General features: G+C 40.7%; 1 protein-coding gene across 2 annotated transcripts in view; it reads left to right on the plus strand.

Moving 5' to 3' along the window:
* LOC306867567 (dystroglycan 1-like) overlaps positions 1-20,577 on the plus strand; it is a 30,636-nt gene that overhangs the window by 1,010 nt on the left and 9,049 nt on the right. The window contains exons 1-2 of one of the 2 annotated variants that reach the window (XM_079413307.1): positions 428-627; positions 18,844-19,375. In XM_079413307.1, coding sequence (XP_079269433.1) covers positions 19,046-19,375 — 330 coding nt within the window. In that variant the 5' untranslated portion in view covers positions 428-627; positions 18,844-19,045. Of the gene's footprint in view, positions 1-427; positions 628-18,843; positions 19,376-20,577 lie in introns of those variants that run through there. The other variant, XM_079413308.1, reaches the window with a different exon arrangement.

Consider the following 20,577-nt stretch of genomic DNA (forward strand, 5'->3'; position numbering starts at 1 on the left):
AAGACAAAGAAAAAAAGCTGTACAGTTCAGAATATGTGAAAAAGAAAAATAAGAAGAGCAAAATACGACGTGAATATATAAATAAAATAAAAATAGTCGAATGAAAAAAAAATAAAAAAAAATAAATTCCATATACATTTTAGACAGTTGCATACTTTTGAAAAACATTATTATTATTATTATTATTATTTTAAGTTTCTTGTTTTGTATTCTGATGTTTGAAAGGGTTTCTAAGAACCACGTGAGATCAGTATTACAAAAGTTAGCCTAAAATATGAGGGGTTTTGAGCAATAGTCTTGTGAATAATATATATAATAAAAAAAAAAAACTAAAAAGCAAAAAATCTGTGCAGATTGTTGTGTGTGAATCTGCGCTCGGCTGGTCGCGTCTTGTGGTTGCACAGTAAATGGTTCAGTCGATGTAGGAGACTCTGGGCTCGGCTGGTCGGGTCTCGAGCTGGACAGTGAAAGTGTGTGTGTGTGTGTGTGGATTGATTCGTGTAGATGGAGAGAGAAGACAGCTAGAAGGGCGAGATTTCTTCTCCTCCTCGCGCTCGGATGCGTTTATAAGCGTGACATCCAGACATTATAATAGCTGCGATGTGACGCCGATCTGTTTCAGTTGAGGTAAGACATCGCGCAGAGGACACAGGAGACAGTTGAGCTGAATTATAGCGATATTTTTAGCTTGGCTGTGTTTGTGCTGCAGAGACACTGACGCTTCTAAAGCAAACAGGTGTAAGACCCCCACAGCGCCGACGCGACGCGATAAACCACAACGCTTCATTTGGAACCGAAAAAGCTTCGTACGCCGGTTAGTTTTTCGCGTCGCGTCAATCGCGTCGCGAACCGGGCTTCTACCAAAGCGGTAACGCTCATATTTTAAATCCGAATTCAGATTAGATTCGAATCAACGGCGGCTTTTTTAACGAGCTCAGTTTTGGTGTAACGTTAAATTGCTGGTTATATTTCTCACACGATTGATTAATTAATATGTCAAGTTGGTTATCTTTTGAAATCGATGACCTGACTTTAGAAATTATAGTCTGGAAAAGCGATATAGATAGTCGTTTCCGGTGTAGCATTCTCGTTGTTGTCATTATCTGGCAATTTATTCCGATAATTGCTATTTTAAACGACATTATTGGGTCGTTTGAGATGTTATGGACCACCACAGATAATCAGTAACAGCAGACCAAGCAGAAACGGTTTAGATCGGTTATTTCACGTGTTGTGTAAATAATAATATAGTATTGTTGTGTCTGATGTTTTAGTGCCTATGGAAATGTTGATGAAAGAGGTTTACATTTGGGTTTAAATCAAACTCTCTCATGGGGTTTATGAATTAGTTTGTGTCTCTTCACCCTTATATAGACATAACAACAAAGTAACCTCAGTGTGTAGCACTAATGAACCAGGAGGATTTAGTTAATTTATCAGCATGTTCATCACGTCTGCCTCTCCATGGAGACGTTTTTAAACCTTTCAGCTGTGTGAGGGCTTTTTCCCTTCTTGTCAAGGGACATGAAGACCTCCATGAGCTTGCCAGACATTTGGTTTCCACGCTATCCCTCAATATTTGACTTTTTCATCGTATGCTCCTCAGCCGTATGCTGCTCTCCACGTGCAGTCGGTTTTAACTAAACGCAAGATTAACTCCAAAACAAAGCAGTGGTGAAATTGTGGACTAACTAACCTTATGCATAGTTTCTAATGTTATGTCATGTTAACATTGATTATAATATGAAGAATTATTGATTCTGTAGTAAACAAACATGTTTAATCTAAAGAAAACTAACATTGTTTTGGACACAAATTAATTTTACTAGCGAGTGAACAATCGTTTGTTCCCAACATAGAAACATGAATTATGAATATTAATATGCCATAATATTTAAGTCGTTTTGATTTGTTTTTGCTTGCTTGTTCGTCATGTTAAGGATCACAGCAAAGAGTTACGTTTACGCACAATTTGTGCAGTCAACACTATGTAAATTACTTTAGCTTTGAGGAGACTAGAACCAATATTGAAGAAAAAACCATCCCTGACCTGTAGCTGAACATTACTGTACGTCCAGATTTTAGTCATGTTCAGTCTGTCAAAGCCAGATTCAAAATAAAAAAAAACCCACCCACATCACTTTCTTAGTGTTGAGTCGTTTAGTCACCGAATGTCTCATATGAACGAGGTGTAAAGCGAGTTGTTCTGGAATAAGGCCATATCTCTGTCTTGGCATGTAGTTGAGTCTGTTTTCTGCAACCCCCTCATTTCGTCTCAAGGGAAAATCCGTGAGTAAAGGAGGATAAAATAAGTTTCCTTCCTGCCCTTGTTTTTATTCCTTGTGCAAGTTCTCTAACATGTTGTTTCACGTCTTCTGCGAGTTTCAGTTTCGTATTGTTACTAGCCCAGACCAGGATCTCTGTTGAAAGTCTGTGGTGGGAGACTAATTTAGTCCAATTTTTTCTCAGGTGCCCTTAATTTAATTGCGATTGCAGGTATTGCAATACCCTTTGGGCTGGTCGTCTTGCAGAAGATGTTCTGGCCTGCTGTACTGTTGCACTTGTCAAGTGTTATTGATTCACTTGCCCCTGAGAAGAACTCTCCTGGCTCTGTAATTGCATGTTCATTTATGCCTTAATTTGTTTGAGCTAACCAGTCCACGGAGATATTTATTCCTGGTGTACCTTGTAAACCGTCCTTTTTACGGTGCAATCCTTCTGAAGGGGCGCTGAGAAAACATTAGCGGAGGGTGACAGTACTGATTTATTTCCTGCACACGTGACTTCGTTGTTGTCAGGTTTTAAAAATAGACAAAGTATGAGGTGCTTTCCCCCGTGGCATGCAGGTGCCTGAAAGTTTATTGTAGATGATTGCACGGTTGAGTCCGCAAAGTGCCAATTTGGGCTTTGCACAAATCTCTCCGCACAAATAAAGACTTAAACTTGGATTACTGACCGTGAGGCAAGGCCGTGCGGAAAAAGCGCGCCCTGGAGAAAATTCCCAGCTTGTGTAGAGTCATGCACCGGACCTCTCATAACTCCCATGCTTTCGTAATCAGACACGTAATCTTGCAGGGTGATTGGATTTGAGATGACGCCGCAGCCCGAGTCGGTGGCTGGCTGCTCCTACCACGAGCATGTCTTTTTTTCATGCACGCATACACATCTCTTGTTTATTTTCCAGTAAGCTGCTTCAGTCTTTGGAGGCACTGTCTGCTGCAGTGTGCAATAGTTCACACTTCAATTGCAGCCTAACCTAGATTTCTGTAGCACTGCTTGTAAATAACCCTGGGGCTCTGTTCTGAGGGTGGGGGCTTTAAAGGCAGCAGGAAACGGCTCTAATGCAAGGCTGCGTACTATCGGTACTGTGATAAGACTTGCATCATCAGCAGAGGTGTGGAGCTGAGAAATATCCACGTTACTGACTGGCACAGAGCAAATAGATTTTCCGTCGAATACTGTGCACTTCTATAATATGCAATAACATGCAATCCCGCCAAGGAGAAGTGCGTTTGCTTAATGAGTTAATGTTCTGCCACGTTTCTTTACCCATGTGGCCCGAGCTTAGTTTGCAATCTCCTAGTGTGCCATAATGCTAGAATTGACCAGTTGTTTCACAGGTTTAGCGTCGACAGGAAATCAAACGTGGCCCTTTTTACAAGCTCTTGGGCTTATTGCCAACGATTTAGCAGTGCACGTTAATATTTTTCAGCTGATGTTGGTAAACATTGTGTTTTAATGTTTTCTAAATCAATTTGCAGACTTTTTACGCTTGATAGTTCTTCCAAAAATTACAATTGTTATCATTTACTCACCCTCATGTCGTATTTCTGTTAAGTGCAAAAGGAGATATTTTGAAAAACAACAATGGACCCCATTGACTAGGATTAAAAAAAAATACTAAAATACTTATCGCTTAACGTTTGCTTCATGTTGAGCATAACCACAATAGAGATGATTTCATTGAAGTGTCTACCATTTTATGTGTACACATTTATGTCAGCTACCCTAATTTATCTGTGTACACTGTAAAAAAAAATGAAAAGTTGAGAGAACTTAAATGATTAAGGCCACCAGCTTCAGCAGATTTTTGAGTTTTCTGGAAGCTGGTTGCCTTAATCTTAACTTTTCATGTTTTACAGTGTATGTTATGTTTTCTCATGTCAGTAATACTGTACACTTAGAGTAAAATCATTTGCATGCTAAGAAAACTGATTTGTTATTTCCTTTATATAAATGGTTTTCATGGAGCTCTGCGTTTAATGTTATCCAGCAGAATTTTAATTGGCAAGGTTCAGCTGTACAATTGGTAATTGTTAGCAATCTTAACACTTTTTAAGAGAGACTGGAGAGAAAAAGCAAAAATAGTACAGTGTTAGGATGAAAAAAAACGACCCAACATGTTGTTTCATGTAGCTGTAATGCTGCTGCACAACTCGGGTCAAGACTTTCCACGGTGTCAGAGGCCTTTAGACCAAAGCTGCACTTTGACATTTTGGAGGGAAAACAGCTTTGAGTATATCGTGCAACCTTTTCCTCTGTGCACCTCGAACACAAAGCGGCGATTTAAAAAATAGCAGCTTTTCATCTGCGCTCGACACGCCGAGCTCTCGCAACGGTGTTTTTCAGGTGGATTTCTATGGGCTCAATGGAGACGTCATGGCCTGTGGTCTCAGCAGAGGGAAAACAGGAGGGAAGATCTGTCTTAGAGAGAAGACGGCGTGATTCACTAGCTCAGCACGCTGTTGAAACGCGAGTTTAATGTAGCATAGGATGTTAACGCGATGGCCTGGAGACTGAGACATGTTGTCAGCTCTGGATGGGTGAAACTGGGCAGATAAAGGCCACCTCTCACAGACACACTTAAATTACCTGCTTACAAATGCAATAATATTGATTTTTAAAGATGTTGTTTACATATTACCATGCATGATGCTGTGTCTGGCTGATCAATAACAGTTGGGGGTTGCGTTTAAGGATTTGAGAGGAAAATGACACATTGGGCCTGTTTAATGTTTGCAAGCACCAATTTGTGTCTAGCAGTTTTTGGATGAAGGGAGGCTCTCTGTTTACCCCTGCTTTGATTTGATCTTTGACTCCCACACAAATTGCCTGCTGTTTACCAAAGTGCGACTCAGTCTGTCGTGATCTTTGCAGGAATGCTTTAGGAGGGTAATTGTGGAGTTGTCTTGAGTGAGCTTAGAGCTGCTACTACCTTCAGAACTAGGCCAAGACGGGAAGAAAACAGTCACCGTTTGTTAACAGATTAGCTGGAAAGAGTGAGCTTGGTTGTGGACTAGAGTGCCAGTTGTACTCTGGCCACCTGCACGTTCACAAAAGTAGCAGTTACGTGAACGCCTTAGGCCTTGAAAACATCTACATGGAGTTAGTGATTTACAGTGTGCTGTTTAAACAATGATATATTAACCTTTTATGATTTGGCCCGGACGGTTTCTTTCCATCTTCAGCTACTTATTGCAGTGGAAAGCAAATTTAGGTTGAAACATAAATCTAGGCGTCAGTTTAAATATGTCAAGCATGTTCTTGCTTCGGTGAAAGTAAAAAATGGAATGACGGCGCTTATTCTCTCAGAGAAGACGAGAGACGAATCTACTTCAACATATGCTGATAACAGTATAGCCTATAGCTGTTTTCATTTATTTCCGTAATTTCTCTTGTGGCCCGTACATACGAAAAAAAAGAAAAAAAAGAATAAGAAACGGATTTAGTGTTAAACGGGTTGTTTTTAAAGTCGATGCTTGAAATGCAAGCTTTTTATTTAATTGATTTTAATCATTAAAATAGTCCATGTGACATCAGTGGTTCAACCGTAATTTTATGAAGCTACAAGAAAAACAAATCAAGGTTGTACCACTGATATCACATGGACTGTTTTAACGATGTCCTTATTACTTTTCTGGGCCTTGAACGTGTGAGTTGCTTTGCTGTCTATCCAGGGTCAAAGAGCTCTCGGACTTAATCAAAAATATTTAAATTTGTGAAAGTCTTATGGGTTTGGAACGACTTAAGGGTGAGTAATTAATGACAGAATTTTAATTTCTGGGTGAACTATCCCTTTAAGTATTGTTGTGGACAATGGAGGGCCCTGGAGTCCAAAAGAAACTACTGCAATAGAGTGCAAACTCTTAGTCCACCGTTTTCAGTGGGTTGTTTTTATGATGTGCAAAAATAGCACCCTTTACCGCCCTCGTACAATCTTAACACTCTTTCAGCAGAGCCCTCTCTGGAATATTCCTCTATGGTTTTACGCTTGTTATCGATCACTGTTTTAACATTCATACGTCCTTGGTCTGGGTCATTTGCTCTTCTCACATTTAGAGACGTTTCCTTTATCTTCTCTCTTGCCCCCTTATTTATAATAAATCCTAGAAGAATGCGACACCATGAAGCGGACGCTTCTAAGAAAATTTCTTCTGATATCTTTCCAGAGTCTCTGTGTTCAGCTACGCCATTTCTCCTACCAATTGAAATCAGTGTGGGCAATAAGCAAGGGGTCTGATTAGAGTTTAAAATTCAGGGCATGTGCCGGGCCGCGCTCAGTCCACTCCTTGTGAATCTTAAATCCGTCAATTTAATTTCCTTTGAATGGCACTGGTGTGGAGGAGGAGGGGGGGGGGGGGGGTGTCCTCATGCTGCACGACTTGTCAATTTGTGGTAAATTGCTTGAAGGAATCGTACCGAGTAGCTAGTGGATTTTACAGTAAATCCCAGAAATAAACTGTTTGAAATATCTGTGCATTTTTATAAATCGTTAGGGATGTTTGAAAAGACAAGCGTCACTATTATTGCTCTAAATTGTACCTAACCGTAAGTATTTCATTTTGAGGTTGGGTCTAGCGCACATGCACATATGGGCCGACACTAATAATTAGTTAGGCCTCATCTAACCCAGCAGTCCTTAAATCATTAAACAACTTGGACAGCAAACATCACGCTGGTTAGAGTGCGCTATTCACACCGGCTTTGGTGTTGAGATCTTAGCCTCTGATAACGTGTGCTTTAAAGAGGCACATGGAGGTGGGGGGAAATGGCCCAGACCAGGTGTGTTTGACGCTGACAAACAGACTAACCTTCCAACTGGTTCGTAACTTGTAGTGCTGACCTAGTAAATACATCAGAACCGATGTGGAACCTGAGTCAACACCACTGCGTGTCTTCACACTTCCTGGTCTGTGGAGCCAGACATTTTCCTCATTATGCAAGACCACCAGGTTCTTGAGTTATTTCACGTTGGTGCATGTAAGTGCTCCCTCCCATAGAGTAAACTAAAACCCAAACAGATTGCGATCCCAGAAGCATCCATTTTGTCAACTAGAGAGCCTGCAATGGAGAAGGGTGTATCCACATTGTTCAGATTTTCGTGTGTGTGTGGGAAGGTAGTTACCTTTGTAAGGTAAGGTTGGTTCAGGAATGCATGTCCGCAAGGAGAAAGATGGTAGGTATTATCTTGTTTATGAATGAAATGTAGGAAGTGGGTGGTTGGAACTGTGCAGAAATGTAGGCTAGGAAAAAAAGATGAACTGTAGCCCCATATAATGAAGATAAACCAATTTTTTCTCGTGCACATCATTGGTTTTTATGTATTTATTTGTTTAGTTAAGGATCTAGTTCAAGGTTTTTAGACTTCCAAACATGAGTCATGTTGAGTATTTCCACCTACGTTGGCTGTAGTTAAGTCTTTTGAATTTCTCCTTTTGTTACAGGGTTCAAAATAAGATTTTTTTGTATTTTTGGCTGGTGCGATAAGATTGTTTTTTACTTGCCCTGTCAACATTTTCACTGCCCACGTAAAAATTATATGAAAATTGCCAATTTTATTTCAAGATACTGTCATTTGACAGAAAAAAAGCTATTTATATTTTTCATGAAGCAAGTTTTCTTCATATTATGGTAGATGTGTAACTACTTATTTTATTATTTAGTCAACGTTTGGTAAAGATATTAGATATTTTAGGTAAAACAGTGTTTGAATAAACAAAATGTGTAGACTGTGTCAGGTCCTGGTTCAATTTTTCACAGTTTTAATCACCACTAGCACATTTTAAATGGTTCTGCAGAGTAACCAAAAATATTTTTATAAGAACAAATAGGATATTCAATGTAGGCTCTCAATTAATATTAGGTTATTACAGCTGCAGGAATAATTCTTAAAAAAATAAATAGATGGTGTGTAGCTGTTAATATAAAATGGCATCTCGTGTTCCCTTCCTAGAAATACTTTTGCTGGAAAACAATGGTATGAGTTCAAAGCATTACTGATTTCGCCTATTTTCAGTGGATTCGAAGTAAAACTTCTAACTGAATCACACATTATTCTCAATCCTGCGTTAGTCTGATAATTTACACCCTTAATTTACTCTGATAATATGCATAATTCAACAAAGCATTGTTAAATCCTCAGAACTGGCAGTTTTTTAATGCTTGAATAATTTGTCAGTGTAAACCAACAGGATGTTCTCAAATTTTAATGTTAAGTATAAAAATGAAAGTTTATACAAAAACAATCAAAATCACACCTAGGACTGAAATGTTTAGCACAATGAATGAAGCAGATTGGGCTGAACTCACTGCAGAAACTTGTGTGGAAAGGAATAGTGGTGCCCTGCTGCCATCACTGTGAAGAAGAAACGTCTTTTGGTACAGTGTATAAGTTATATTCTGCTAATTTTTAGCCTCTTTCAGGTCGAAATTGCAGCTCTCTTTAAGCATACTACAAAAAGAATAGAATCACCCGGGGTTGTCATCCAAAAAGAGTCTCTGAATGTGATTATTTTTCGTTTGCGCTCACATTTGGCTTCTTGTTGTTTTTCTAATATCGCCGTGTGTTTGATTTATGTGACTTATATTTCAGGAAATGTTTTCCTGAACAAAAAGCTATGAGTTCTTCGACTGTTGTAGGCTTCTGAAGTATCACGGATATCTCGGCAGAGTGTTATCAGTGATTTGTACTGTTTTGTGTCCGTGTCCGCAGGGTACAGTTCGAGCCTTCCTGGTTTCATAACAAACAGAAGATATCCTTGAGAGGTTGTGTTATTGTCTAAGCCGAACCCACGTGTATCTCCGCATCCGCATGTTAAATACACAGTTGGGTTGTTGATGTCTACTGTGAGGTGTTTATTGACACAGACCATTGATCTAGGACAGACTTCGCAGTTGTGTTTCTGTTAAACAAGTCGGTGGTTATGTCTCTCAGGCCATCTGTTGCCCCCCTGTTTTGGGTTAAGGGCACTACTTACCGGTCTCGCTACATTGAGTCCGTTTACTGTTTGGGAAAACGATGGCTTTGATCAATTCTTGCCATCAAAGTTGGAGCGAATGACAACGTGTTTCTTGCATTTCACAGCACTGTCGTTTGTTCTGAACAAACATTGATGATCCTTGAAGAACTGAAATGCTGATTGTTGTAGGCACCGAATGCCATTGTTGGCCCCTTGTGGGTTGTCTTTCATTTTCGCACATTAGCAAACTCCAGCACCCCTCCTCCTCCTATTCCTCACGTCTGCCATCCCGCCATCCCTCCTGCCCTCCCCAGCCATCCGTAACTGTGTGCCGAATGTGACAGTCCCAGCATCGCACTGCTTCAGCCCAGCACCTCGAGACCTTGCAGCTCATTCACAGATATTGCGGATTCACTCCCTCCCTTTGCTGCTAAGCGGCGTTAGGGCCGGTGTGTGTGAAGGAGGGCCATCTGGCCATCTTACAGTTTCAGCCACGATATTCTGAAACCTGAATGAGATTTTCAATGCTGATAAATTCATAGGGTAGGATATGTGTGTGTTTTGGGTTTGCCTCTGCCAGAAATAAGAGCTGTATCATTCACAGTTTCGTATGTCCTTGAACTGGGTTTTATTAATGTATCTAATTTAATCTTTTCCTTTTTTGGTCAGTTTAGCATATCGCCATTTCTGATTCATTAGGGCAGGTGATTTGGTTCTCCTACCTCGTGGTTCATCATTCACAGACGGTTTTATCCATTTTATGTTTTTGTGCTGATAAGTCTCTTTTTTTCTGGTGTCTTGTGCTCTTTTGATTTGACCTTGTAGAAAGTATTTTTCTGTGTGTGTGTTTGTTGTTTACAGCCGCCTTGGTGATGAAAAAATCAGATTTTTAGCAACAATAACCTTTTGTCTGGGTGACCAGAGACAATATGCTGTGTTTATGCACTGTATATCAATATTCCAAAACCTTCCCAGAGTGCAATGCATCTCTGCAAGTCGGCATGAAATAAAAATGGACCCTTTTTAATTTCATAATACACATTAAGGGTCTTACTGTGAATGATTCATTAGTGTGCAAAGGAGAAAGAATAGTTGTAATATTTTCCTTCCACTGAAAAATGATTCATTTTGAAAGATGGAAGTCCTCCACAATTCATGCAAAATTCATGGTACTTATTAATATTGGTATATAATGTCATTGGTATAGCTGTTCTCGTAATCAATCAAATCTAGGGCTGCAAAGGGGCAGAAACTTTCCAAAAGTTTCCTAAAATGCCTCAAATGTTCTGAAAGTTTCCAAAAATCACAGAAATTTGGAAAAGTCAAATAGTTTGCAATCCTAATCAATTCCTAGTAGATAAAACCAAGGCCCACGCTACCCATTTCTTGCCTTATAGATATTAGTTGTTTTCAAAGATGCCAAATTACTGAAGAGAATTTGTAAAATGGTTTGCAAACATTGGTTTATGGTGATATTTATTTATTTTGTATATGTACCATTGTATGCCCAATCCCTGCATCCACAAATTGTGCCAGGAATTGGGAGGGCTGCTCTTCTAGCAGTTGGGGTGTTTTTTGGGGTCAGGATGGTGTCCTGGTACATGTTAAGAGCCTGGTGGGGGGGTCCCAGCTGTCACTGGTATACTCTACCAAATGGCCTCAATTGTCTATCTGCTCCAAGATTGTAGTTTTACTGGTGGTCTTTAACAAGAATCTGATCCGCCCCTAAAAAGCACCTGCCAGAGAAGCAGCCCTCATGGGGGCCCTCCATGGTTTATTCTTTTAATTCTGAGAAGAGTGGTTATTCTCTCAAGATGGTCATTTTAGGTGATCAAAGTTGAGCAAAGCTCATCAGACATTATTGCAAAGTTGTTTCTATAGAGGCCCCTCTTGCCCTATGTGATTTTATTTAAAGAAACAAGTGTCATTTTATTTACCAAATTCAAAGACGGACTTCAAGTTGCATTGTGCCCCAGCCACATTGGAGGATTTAAGCAGAATTTATTAAGAAGATTTAAGGATAGTGTGAAGTTCTGCTCTGATAGCATTGCCCCAGGACAATCATTTCGGTAATATAATCAATCAAACTGACTTGACTATTAAAATTCCCAGATTGCACTCTATAGCTTGGATGTAGGCTATCGCTGTTCATATGAGGAAATCGCATCTTGAAGTACAGTGCTTTCTCATTTATTTATCAGTCTTAAACTAGGCAGGTTGTTTTGAAACAAGGTTTATAAGCAGCACTTTACACTGAAATGCATTATCACGCTACCTACAAAATCTGAGGATTTAACGAGTATGACCTTTTTTTCGTAATCTCGTAATCGTTTTGTTGCTGTCACATAATTACAGGCAACCGAGGAATCTCTAAAACGGAGCACAGTCAGACTTTTCACAAGCCGTACTGCCATTTGAGAAAAAGAGCTAACGTCTGACTTTACGTCTTGAGTTTTAATCAAAGTGAACATGCGTTCCTTCTCGTTTGGGAAAGCGGCACAATTCCCTAAATTGTTTCTCACGATTCATTTTAGCTCGTCATCAAATTAAAAACGCATTAGAGAGGTGTACAGCACCGCTACCCTGGCTTTTTTCATATCTTAAAGCACAAAATCATCAAACGCTGCTTTCCATGCAAGATACAAGCAGAAACAATTGCGTTACGTCATTCCTGCATGCCGCTATTATCCGATAGCTTTGTTTTCAATGCTTCTAATGCACTCATTGCTTATTAACAATAAGGGAAAGTGGAGGTGGACATAATTGCGACATAATCCATTTAAGGTTTTTAGAAAACATATTTTGCAGTGGCCTACAGGTGGGCGATGGAACTCGAGATGGAGTCACTGTAATAAGCCGGAGGGGCTAAAGACCCCCATTGTTGTAGGCATTCATGTGGGGTCAATATGTCCTCCACACCCCATTCTCAAGTATCAGGATGCTGACGCCCTTCGGTTCATGTTTGCTCTACAAGCATGTTTGGACCTGTGTGTTTGCCAGGGCACTTTCTTTTAAAAAGGACCCTGGGTTTGATGGTCCAGCTGCAGTAGGCCTGCTGGTGGCTTTTTTTATGTTTTGTTTCACTCACTGTTGTTTTAATATGGATTTACCCCATGCCGTTCTTTCCTGTTGTGGACCACAAAGGCTCACCCAGATTCACTCATGCATCTCATGAATTGAATTGTTAAGGGACATAATGTGGTCGCTGTTCTTGGTGTGCCTGCACACTGGAGTTTACTCCGCGTCAGAGAGCAAATTCCATTTCAGGGGATAGTGAGTTACAAGGACATAATATGACATAATGCAACTAGAAGTTGTGACTTTAAACTATGCAATGTGCTTTGATGTAAACAATCATTATCCAATGGAAATTTCAGAGCAGTTTGCTGTATTTCTATTTGATTCCGTACTGCTGTCTTTCCACAACTTTAATTTACATATTTTGCTAAATTATAAATTATTGTCGGAGTCACGGTGTAACGTTAACGCACATGCTCCAAACACTTCAAGTCAGAAAAATAGGTTTTGGGTCAGTGATGGTTCCTGGCCCAGTGTCCTTCTCTTCAAATGATTTCTCTACTGTCAAAGGATCAAACCTTGAAATGTCATGGAATTTTAACATTGTAGTTTTTCAGACCCAGAAATGAATCATGGAAATGATAAATCATACAAATTTTACAGAGTTGGGTACCAACTCTGTATTAACTATCTTAACTATTAACTACGGCTTTTGCCTCAAACTCCTAATTCCCTGCTGATTAACGGTTAGTTCACCTAAAAATGAAAATTCTGTCATTAGGCGAATACTGTCGTTCCAAACCCATAAGAACTTTGTACGGGGTTGGAACGGCATGAGGATGAGTAATTGGCCGAATTTTCATTTTTGGTGAACTAGCCGATCACTTTAATAGTTAGTAAGTAGGGCTGCACGATATATTGCATGCGATAGTCATGTGCATCTAGTCAGTAAAGCCGGTTTGAAAACAGGTGATGGAGATTTAGCGCTAATCACGGAACCGTCTTTACTGACGAGATGCGCATGACTATCGCATGCCAAATATCGTGCAGCCCTATTAGTAAGATTAAGTTTAGATATGGGATAGGATTAAGGATTGTAAATATGGTCATCCAGAATAAGATATTATGTCCATTATAAATACAAATAAACAGCCAATATGCATGCTAATAAACAACTAGTTAATAGTACGATTTCGTCCCTAAGGTGTTAGGCTACCATTTTTTTAAACTTTAAAATTCTTAAGTGAATATTGGTTCATTTTTATCTAGTTATGCTTAGCTCCAAAATATTATAAATAATACCTATCAGTGAAAAGTTGTAGTTGCAAATCCCTATACAATATATTTTAAATCATTATCCTCTAATAACAGTAATTGCTGGAGTCATAAATGGCTTGTTTAAAGGTATGGGAATATTGACTGTTGCTTTAAATAAAAACATTTAATTAATCATTTCAGTCTCAGTAAAATGAGAGGATGAATTCTTTCTATTTATATATTTCACCGTCAAGTAAACTGGCCAGAGTCTGGGCTGCATTGGCGACTTTCATCCTGTTGCCAGGGCCGGCTTGGTTTCCCAGTCGTGAATGACTTCTTTAGCCAGCCTCTATCTTTTGCTCATGCCCTGCAGTTGCCATTAATAGAAGGCTCAGCTATGTCAGAGCAGGGTGGGGAAGGAGTACAGTGCGAAGTGGAGAAGGTCAGCCTTGAGCTGACCGGGGCTTAGGCAAAAGCAAGTGTTCTGATTGGCTCCTGGAGGTTTTCCAGGGGCTTCGGACATCCAGGCTGACTGCTCATGCGTACAGTGTGCTATTGATGGCACCGTATCGGAGTCATTAATCACCGCAGTCAGTCTCTTCGGGGAGAGGCCCGCTCTCCGTTACTCATTCGCCAAATGAGGAGTGTGGTTATAACCTCTGACCCTGCTGAGGGTGCATACCACGCTATAATGGGAAGGACTTCAGACTACCACTGAGGGACTCTCTGAACTAATACTATGACAGTGAGAGCATCGCAGGGTTTTACTGTTTTGGCAGTACTTTGGGTTGGTAGCTATTTAAAGTCGTGGCGTCAAGTGGCTTGCCAACACCAGTGAAGAAAATACAGACATGCAGTATGAATTGACCAAAGCGAGCTGTTGCTGATGGCTTCTAATGAAATTTGGGATCTCTCTGTTTAATAATTCACGAATACTTAGGTCTCAAATCAGCAGCTAATAACTTAAAGAAAAAGAGGGTGCCTGGTTTACACCTTTCTCCTCACATTCTGCTCGGTTCCTTCCTATAATTCTGCATAACTGCGTTTTTGCACAAACAAGAAACTGACAACATAACTTCAAGGCAGTTTACTCTCCCTGCTTGTTGAGAAAAATCAAGTTTGTTTAGCTCGAATAAAATTCCTGTTTGAGATCACCTTGCCTGTGGTCATATTCTCAGTTCTCAGCTGGAAGCATTTTAATAGCAAAATATTGCTCAAATTTTGTATTTTGCCAGGCTCTAGTTTCAAAATCCTGAAAAATAAACTTGACATCACCTTGCGTGTGTCGGGTTACTGGGTTTTCAGTCGCTGATGTTTATTTATATCATATTCTTCAGATCTCTCTTGCGGCACATTTCTATTTCAGCTGTGAGCTTTGGTAAATGTGTTTTTATTGCATCAACTGTGAATTCTGTATTTGCTCTGAGGTAGGTGTACAGGACTAGTCCTTCCAGTTACAGATGAGTGAAATATTAGTCCTAAGAATAATCAACTATGAGTTTTGATTTGACTGGTAATGAACTTTTGTCTGTTCTTTTGGCATATTAAATGGAACTAAATTAAGGTGGCGATTCTTTTTGTTATTAGACTTAATCACTTTGGACTTATCCACCTTGGCTCTTTTTTTCCAAAGTTAGAGGCTGTGAGTAAACATCGGTGACTTGGTCCAGCTGGAATGCGTGACTCCAATGCCTTTTATAAGCTTGTCCAATAGCATGGGCCCCTGGAGGTGATGGACAAGGGGTGTCACCATGGTACCGGGGCAAAGGGCGCTCTTCCCCCTTTGCCAACTGCGCTGTTGTCGGCAAACCTATTACTGCTTGCCCTCTCCCCCAACCTACATACATCCCTGTCAAATCCTAATCTCCCGGAGCGTTCACTGGACTGTTTCAGGCCTCCAGCACAATGGCCCTCTGTAGTTGTGCTGGCATGTGGAGACTAGCCTTCAGGATCCTCATTTTGTTTTTTCCCACGCATGAAATGATTTCCATTTTGTCTTTCGAGCAGAAAGGTCCATTTCAAAGACTTCTTGGGTCACGTTTGACTGCTGAAAGGGTCCGAGTCTACTGCAGGTGAGACTGGCGGCAGGGTTCTTGCGACCAATGCAGCTTCTTGTACCAGGCTGATCAAGGGAGGAATGCTGTGATAGGCCCCTTTTTCCACCTTTTTGAGAGCAGCCTGCCATTCCTGAGAGCTGAAAGGGCGTCTTTATCCTTAACCGGAGATGAGGTTTAAGTTCTTTCATGTACCTGCCAATTCCATCAGGCTCTTTGTGAATGCTCAATGGTGGGACTGTAGTGGAAAAGTTCGGAAAGCTGAAGAGGGTCATGCTACTGACTGTACCTCCACCAATACCTGTCAGCGTCAATGATGTGCGATAAGACTTCAGGCATTCTGCAGATTAAAAAAAAAGGTGAGAGCAGGAGGTGGAGTTCTCGTCTTTAGTCTACAGTTTGTGTCAAAAAAGATTGACTTAACAAGTTTAAAACTAGAGGATTGGCGGTGTTTAAAACGTGTGTTTGGCAGGTATTACAAAACAGCATGATAATCTGCTGTCTGAGGTGTGGAATGTTTAAAGAGTGAGTGTTTTTGTGAAAGAGCCTCGCTGAAGGAAGTCGTGGCTGCAGGTGTCTCAATAGTAACATATTCATGAACAACAGTTCTCTAATCTTTATATGTGAATATAAAAACGTGTTCACATCTCGTTTGTACTTGCATGACTTTTCTAACTATCCAACAAGACCAAAATGTAGGGCTTGTCCATCAGGAATTGACTGAGGATTGATTGAAGAGGAGGGGTTGCACAACAATAGGGCTTGCCAGAAAGTAAACCGAGTTCAGAGGCAAGTTGTTACCTTTTTTTGATTACGAGGACACACGTCTTTGGAACAACATCCATGAATGAATATTTTAAAACCTGAAGTATTTGGAAATTAGGAGAGAAAAAAACGGAAGTATTGTTTTTTTGGGTTTTTTAACATTTCAAACACTTTGTTTGTTCTGTAAAAATTGAAAAATGGGACCGTCTTCACTCCTTGCAAAATCTGAATAACACCTTTCTGGCAGACTTTTTTGTTGGCCTGTGCGGTACATCAGCAGTTATTATAAATTCTCCACCAAGTTCCTATTGGAAACAAAAAAGTCAGAGACTCTGGACTCCTTCCAAATGAGAGCCAGCATAGATTACAGTCTGACACTAAACCCCAATGATTCAGTCAGTGGTGACTTGAAATGAATAGCTTATCGAACTGAAGAAATCTGATTTGAATTTATTTTTATTTAAAAATCTATGGAGGAAGCTTCCCAGCAGTTTGTCAGCCATTGATGAGCCTTGGCTCGCACACAGTTGAGTAAATCTAATGTTTTGTTAAACATTTCTTTAAAATTCCTTCTCTTAACCTGCAAACACACCTTATGTCCTATCACAGTATCACAATATTATTGCTCTCGGTAGTATTCATGTGTTTTCAATCCATCCACCATGTCTTAGAAAGACACCAAATGATAATCTAAACATTCTCAGACTGTGTTTGTCGGCGTCTGGGTGAGACCCCAAAATAAACCTGACTTTGAAAATGATCGTTGATTATTTAGACTTTGTTATAAGAGTAGCTTCCCAGCTGGATTTCAGAATGAATCTCCGAAGGATAGCAAGGTGAATTGGACCAACAGTGTTGTTGTTATTTGGGAGTCTTCTGAAGAAGCTCCTCTCGAACCCCCACCGAACACAGGGAGCGTGAGAGAGACCGCCTCACCCCTCTCGTATCCGCTTCCCTCGTTCATAGGTTGGACACGAGGACTCAAGAGCAGTTCTCAGGGGAAATCAGCTGCATTGTACGGAGCAGCTCCCTCTTCAAATGCATAAAATCTGCGGCCCACCCTGCACTAAACCATCCCTCTTTTCACCACAGGCTTTTTCGTCTTCCTCTCTGAATGAAAGACCTGCATGAATAACAAACCTCTAGAGTGTAGAGCTCTCCCCCCATGAGACAATTCAGATGGTGTGCATTCCTCTGAAGTGTTTGAACCAGTCGGTCGCTATGGACTGACCCCCTGTCTCCGTCCATTTCTTTCGGCACTCACTTACTCTTCCAGTGCAGGGTGTTTTTTCAGGGACATGTTCGGTGACGAATGAGGCAGGGAGCGAATGAAAGGCACAGTGTGAGAGGAGAAAAGGGAGAGAGAGCTGTGAATGGTAATCAGATTAGTCTTGATCCACCTGTGTGTGCGTGTGGGTAAGCAAGCAGTGCGAAACATCAGCGCTGACAGAGACCAAAGATCTGGCTTATACCATTAACCTAAAGTGATTTACGGCACTGTAATGATACGTCACTTATTTGATACCTCGGTTGGTATTTGAATTGGGTCCTGATCTAATTGACTAATGTAATCGTCATGTAACAAACAACTAGTCAGGCTAACAAGTTTACCTCTTGTGCATGATTTCTTCTTTTTTTTGCATCCCACAGTTTTTTTGTGTGTGTGCGTTTATAATATCTAAAAGCTATTAATAGCTCTAAAAATATCTTTAATGCATCTCAAGACTTCTGTTTTAGTCAATTGCATCTAGCTGTTTTCTTTTCATCACCGTTTTCATGCACATTTTGAAGTAGTCTATCGCACTGAAAACGAGTGACAGAAACACCAAATTTTGAGAGAAAAAAACCCTTAACTTGCAAAAAGGTTTTTATGCTCGCTTGAAATTGAGTTCTTTTACTTAATTCGAATAATGGTTGATGGAAACGCATTTGCAGAATAAATTCCTCCATGCACATAAAGTCATGTGACTTTGCACTATGGGACAGCATAACCTGATTAACCAGTGGACTGATTTCTATGCACAGCATCTGAAATATTATGGCCATTCTTATATACCCGAGCAAAGTCTGTGGTCAAAGTAGGCTTCTCCTACTTTTGCTAGCGTGTCTTATCCACCTTTTTCTTCAACGTGGAAGTAAGTCTATGGGTGAGACTTCCGGTTCATTAACCGTTATAGATAATGAAAAGAATAAGCTGTAAAACTGTTTGCACTACAAACCAGTGTGTTCATCATAATACATTAAAATAATATCGTAAGAGACACATTTTCAATATCAAGCAGCAAAATGAACTTTGTACAGCTACAAAAATAGCTGGACGCGGATGAGACCGGAAGCTAGACCCATAGAATTTACAAATGGCCGAATTTTTTTTTCTTCGCCATATCAGGCCACTTATGGCACCAACATGACACATCGCTCTGAAGATGTGTTGGTTAGGCATGGCAGTGTCATCTTTTGCTATTGAAATGCTTGTTAATTAATTCCTCTCTTTCTCTTTCTCAATGCAGGTCTTAGAGGCAGCCCCTTAACTATGGGATTTCAGAACTACTGAGGGCACGTCCACAAAAGGAGGGAAAAGGGGCCGGCAACGGGAACAAAAGGAGAGGATTGAGCTTTTGAAAAGAGAATCAGTTCTTTTGGACTCAGCGGGGTGCATGCTGCCCCCTCAACTGGACGTCCTCTTTTGTGCGAGAGAAAATAAAAGTAGGCATGCGCAATAAACTGAAAGAGTTCCGGGATGGGGGACGCCCCATGCTGGGGCAGAGGGACATGACTCTTCTGGGGCTGCTGATCACAATGGTGCTGACAGTAACGGAAGTGCGGGCTTCCTGGGATCAGAACCCAATGGAAGTTCTAGGTGACGTAAGGCAGCTGGAGGCGTCTATGCACTCGGCGGTGCTGTCGGACCTACGTGAGGCGGAAGCAGCGGTTGCGGTGGCGTCGCAGCCCGCCGGCTTCCCAGACTCCTCAGCGGTGGTGGGCAGGGTGTTCCAAATGTTTGTGCCCATCAAAGCGAAGAACTCCAGGAGCACAGTAAAGGTGAGAGGCTGTTCCTTCAAAGCACATGGCATCCTTCGAAATGCGTTGCAAATGCATGCAAACAAATTTGTCCTCTGGTGCTCAGTGGATCGTCCCTGGTATATCAGATAGCGCCACATCAACTCTCCCCAGCCAGTGTACTCAGTCAGTGCAAAAGGCGTGACTTTGCCCCAAGCACTGCTCAAATCTTATTCTACGCTTTCCTTATGACTGATGGACCATAAAATGTGTTTGTCCCTGTAATAACGCAATGCTACTTGCTAACGCGTGGTCCGCATGCTTGATAGCATAGAGCTCTTGGAAAACTGCGGGCTGATGCATGGGGGGGGGGTGCTTTACATTTAGATCAACAGCATAAACAAATCTGTTTGTTTACCAAAATTTCTGTGAGGGCATGGAATTTATTTTCTGTTTTTGTGTAGCTGATGCTACAATTGGCTATTTGTATAAAGCCCAACAAGGTGTGCGCTTCTATCCACTTGTCATCTTGCATTTCTTTCTTTCTGAAAACCGAGCAGTGCACTAATGGTACAAACACAATGCAGCCCTGACCAGGCATCTTTTGTTGACCACCCAGCAGTTTGAGACATTTTATCCAACCCGTCCATGTCAACTGTTGTTAAAAGCGTGACCCCGTCCGTATCTGTTCATTGTGTTTCTCTGTCCCGTCTGAATGTTGGCTCTCAGGCCTTCTGTGTAGTCCTACATTCACTGGATCATTTCTGCCCTGTCAAGCGCATTTTTAAGTTGAAACCACAAGCCCCTTTGTGCACTTTCGGAAAATCTGTCTTGACAGCTGTGCCAAAGAATCTAACGCCCAACAGTTAAAGCCACCTACAGCTGTTCCCTTGCATAGCCATTCAGACCTGTCCAGACCAGTATCCCACAATGAACTTCCCCCTCTCATTCCTTAAAAGCATTTAAAATCAGCTTTGCAAATTATACATTTTCTAGTGTCATGAAAAAATAGCGAGTTGGGCTTGGGGACAAAAATTAATAATAAAAAAAAAAAAGTTTGTGCATGGACATTGCACAAGAACAGAGTGGTAAAGATGATTATCAGGGACTAGCTATGAGGTCACTGGGTGGTTGCGTAATAGCCCAAAAAAAGCCAAGTGTTTTGAATATACTGTCATATATAAAGATTGACAAATAAAAACTAACAAGTAATATTCCTACAATATAAATGCATCTATAAGTAG

The sequence above is a fragment of the Barbus barbus genome (genome assembly GCF_936440315.1).
Source record: "Barbus barbus genome assembly, chromosome: 49".
In the NCBI taxonomy this organism is placed as follows: Eukaryota; Metazoa; Chordata; class Actinopteri; order Cypriniformes; family Cyprinidae; genus Barbus; species Barbus barbus.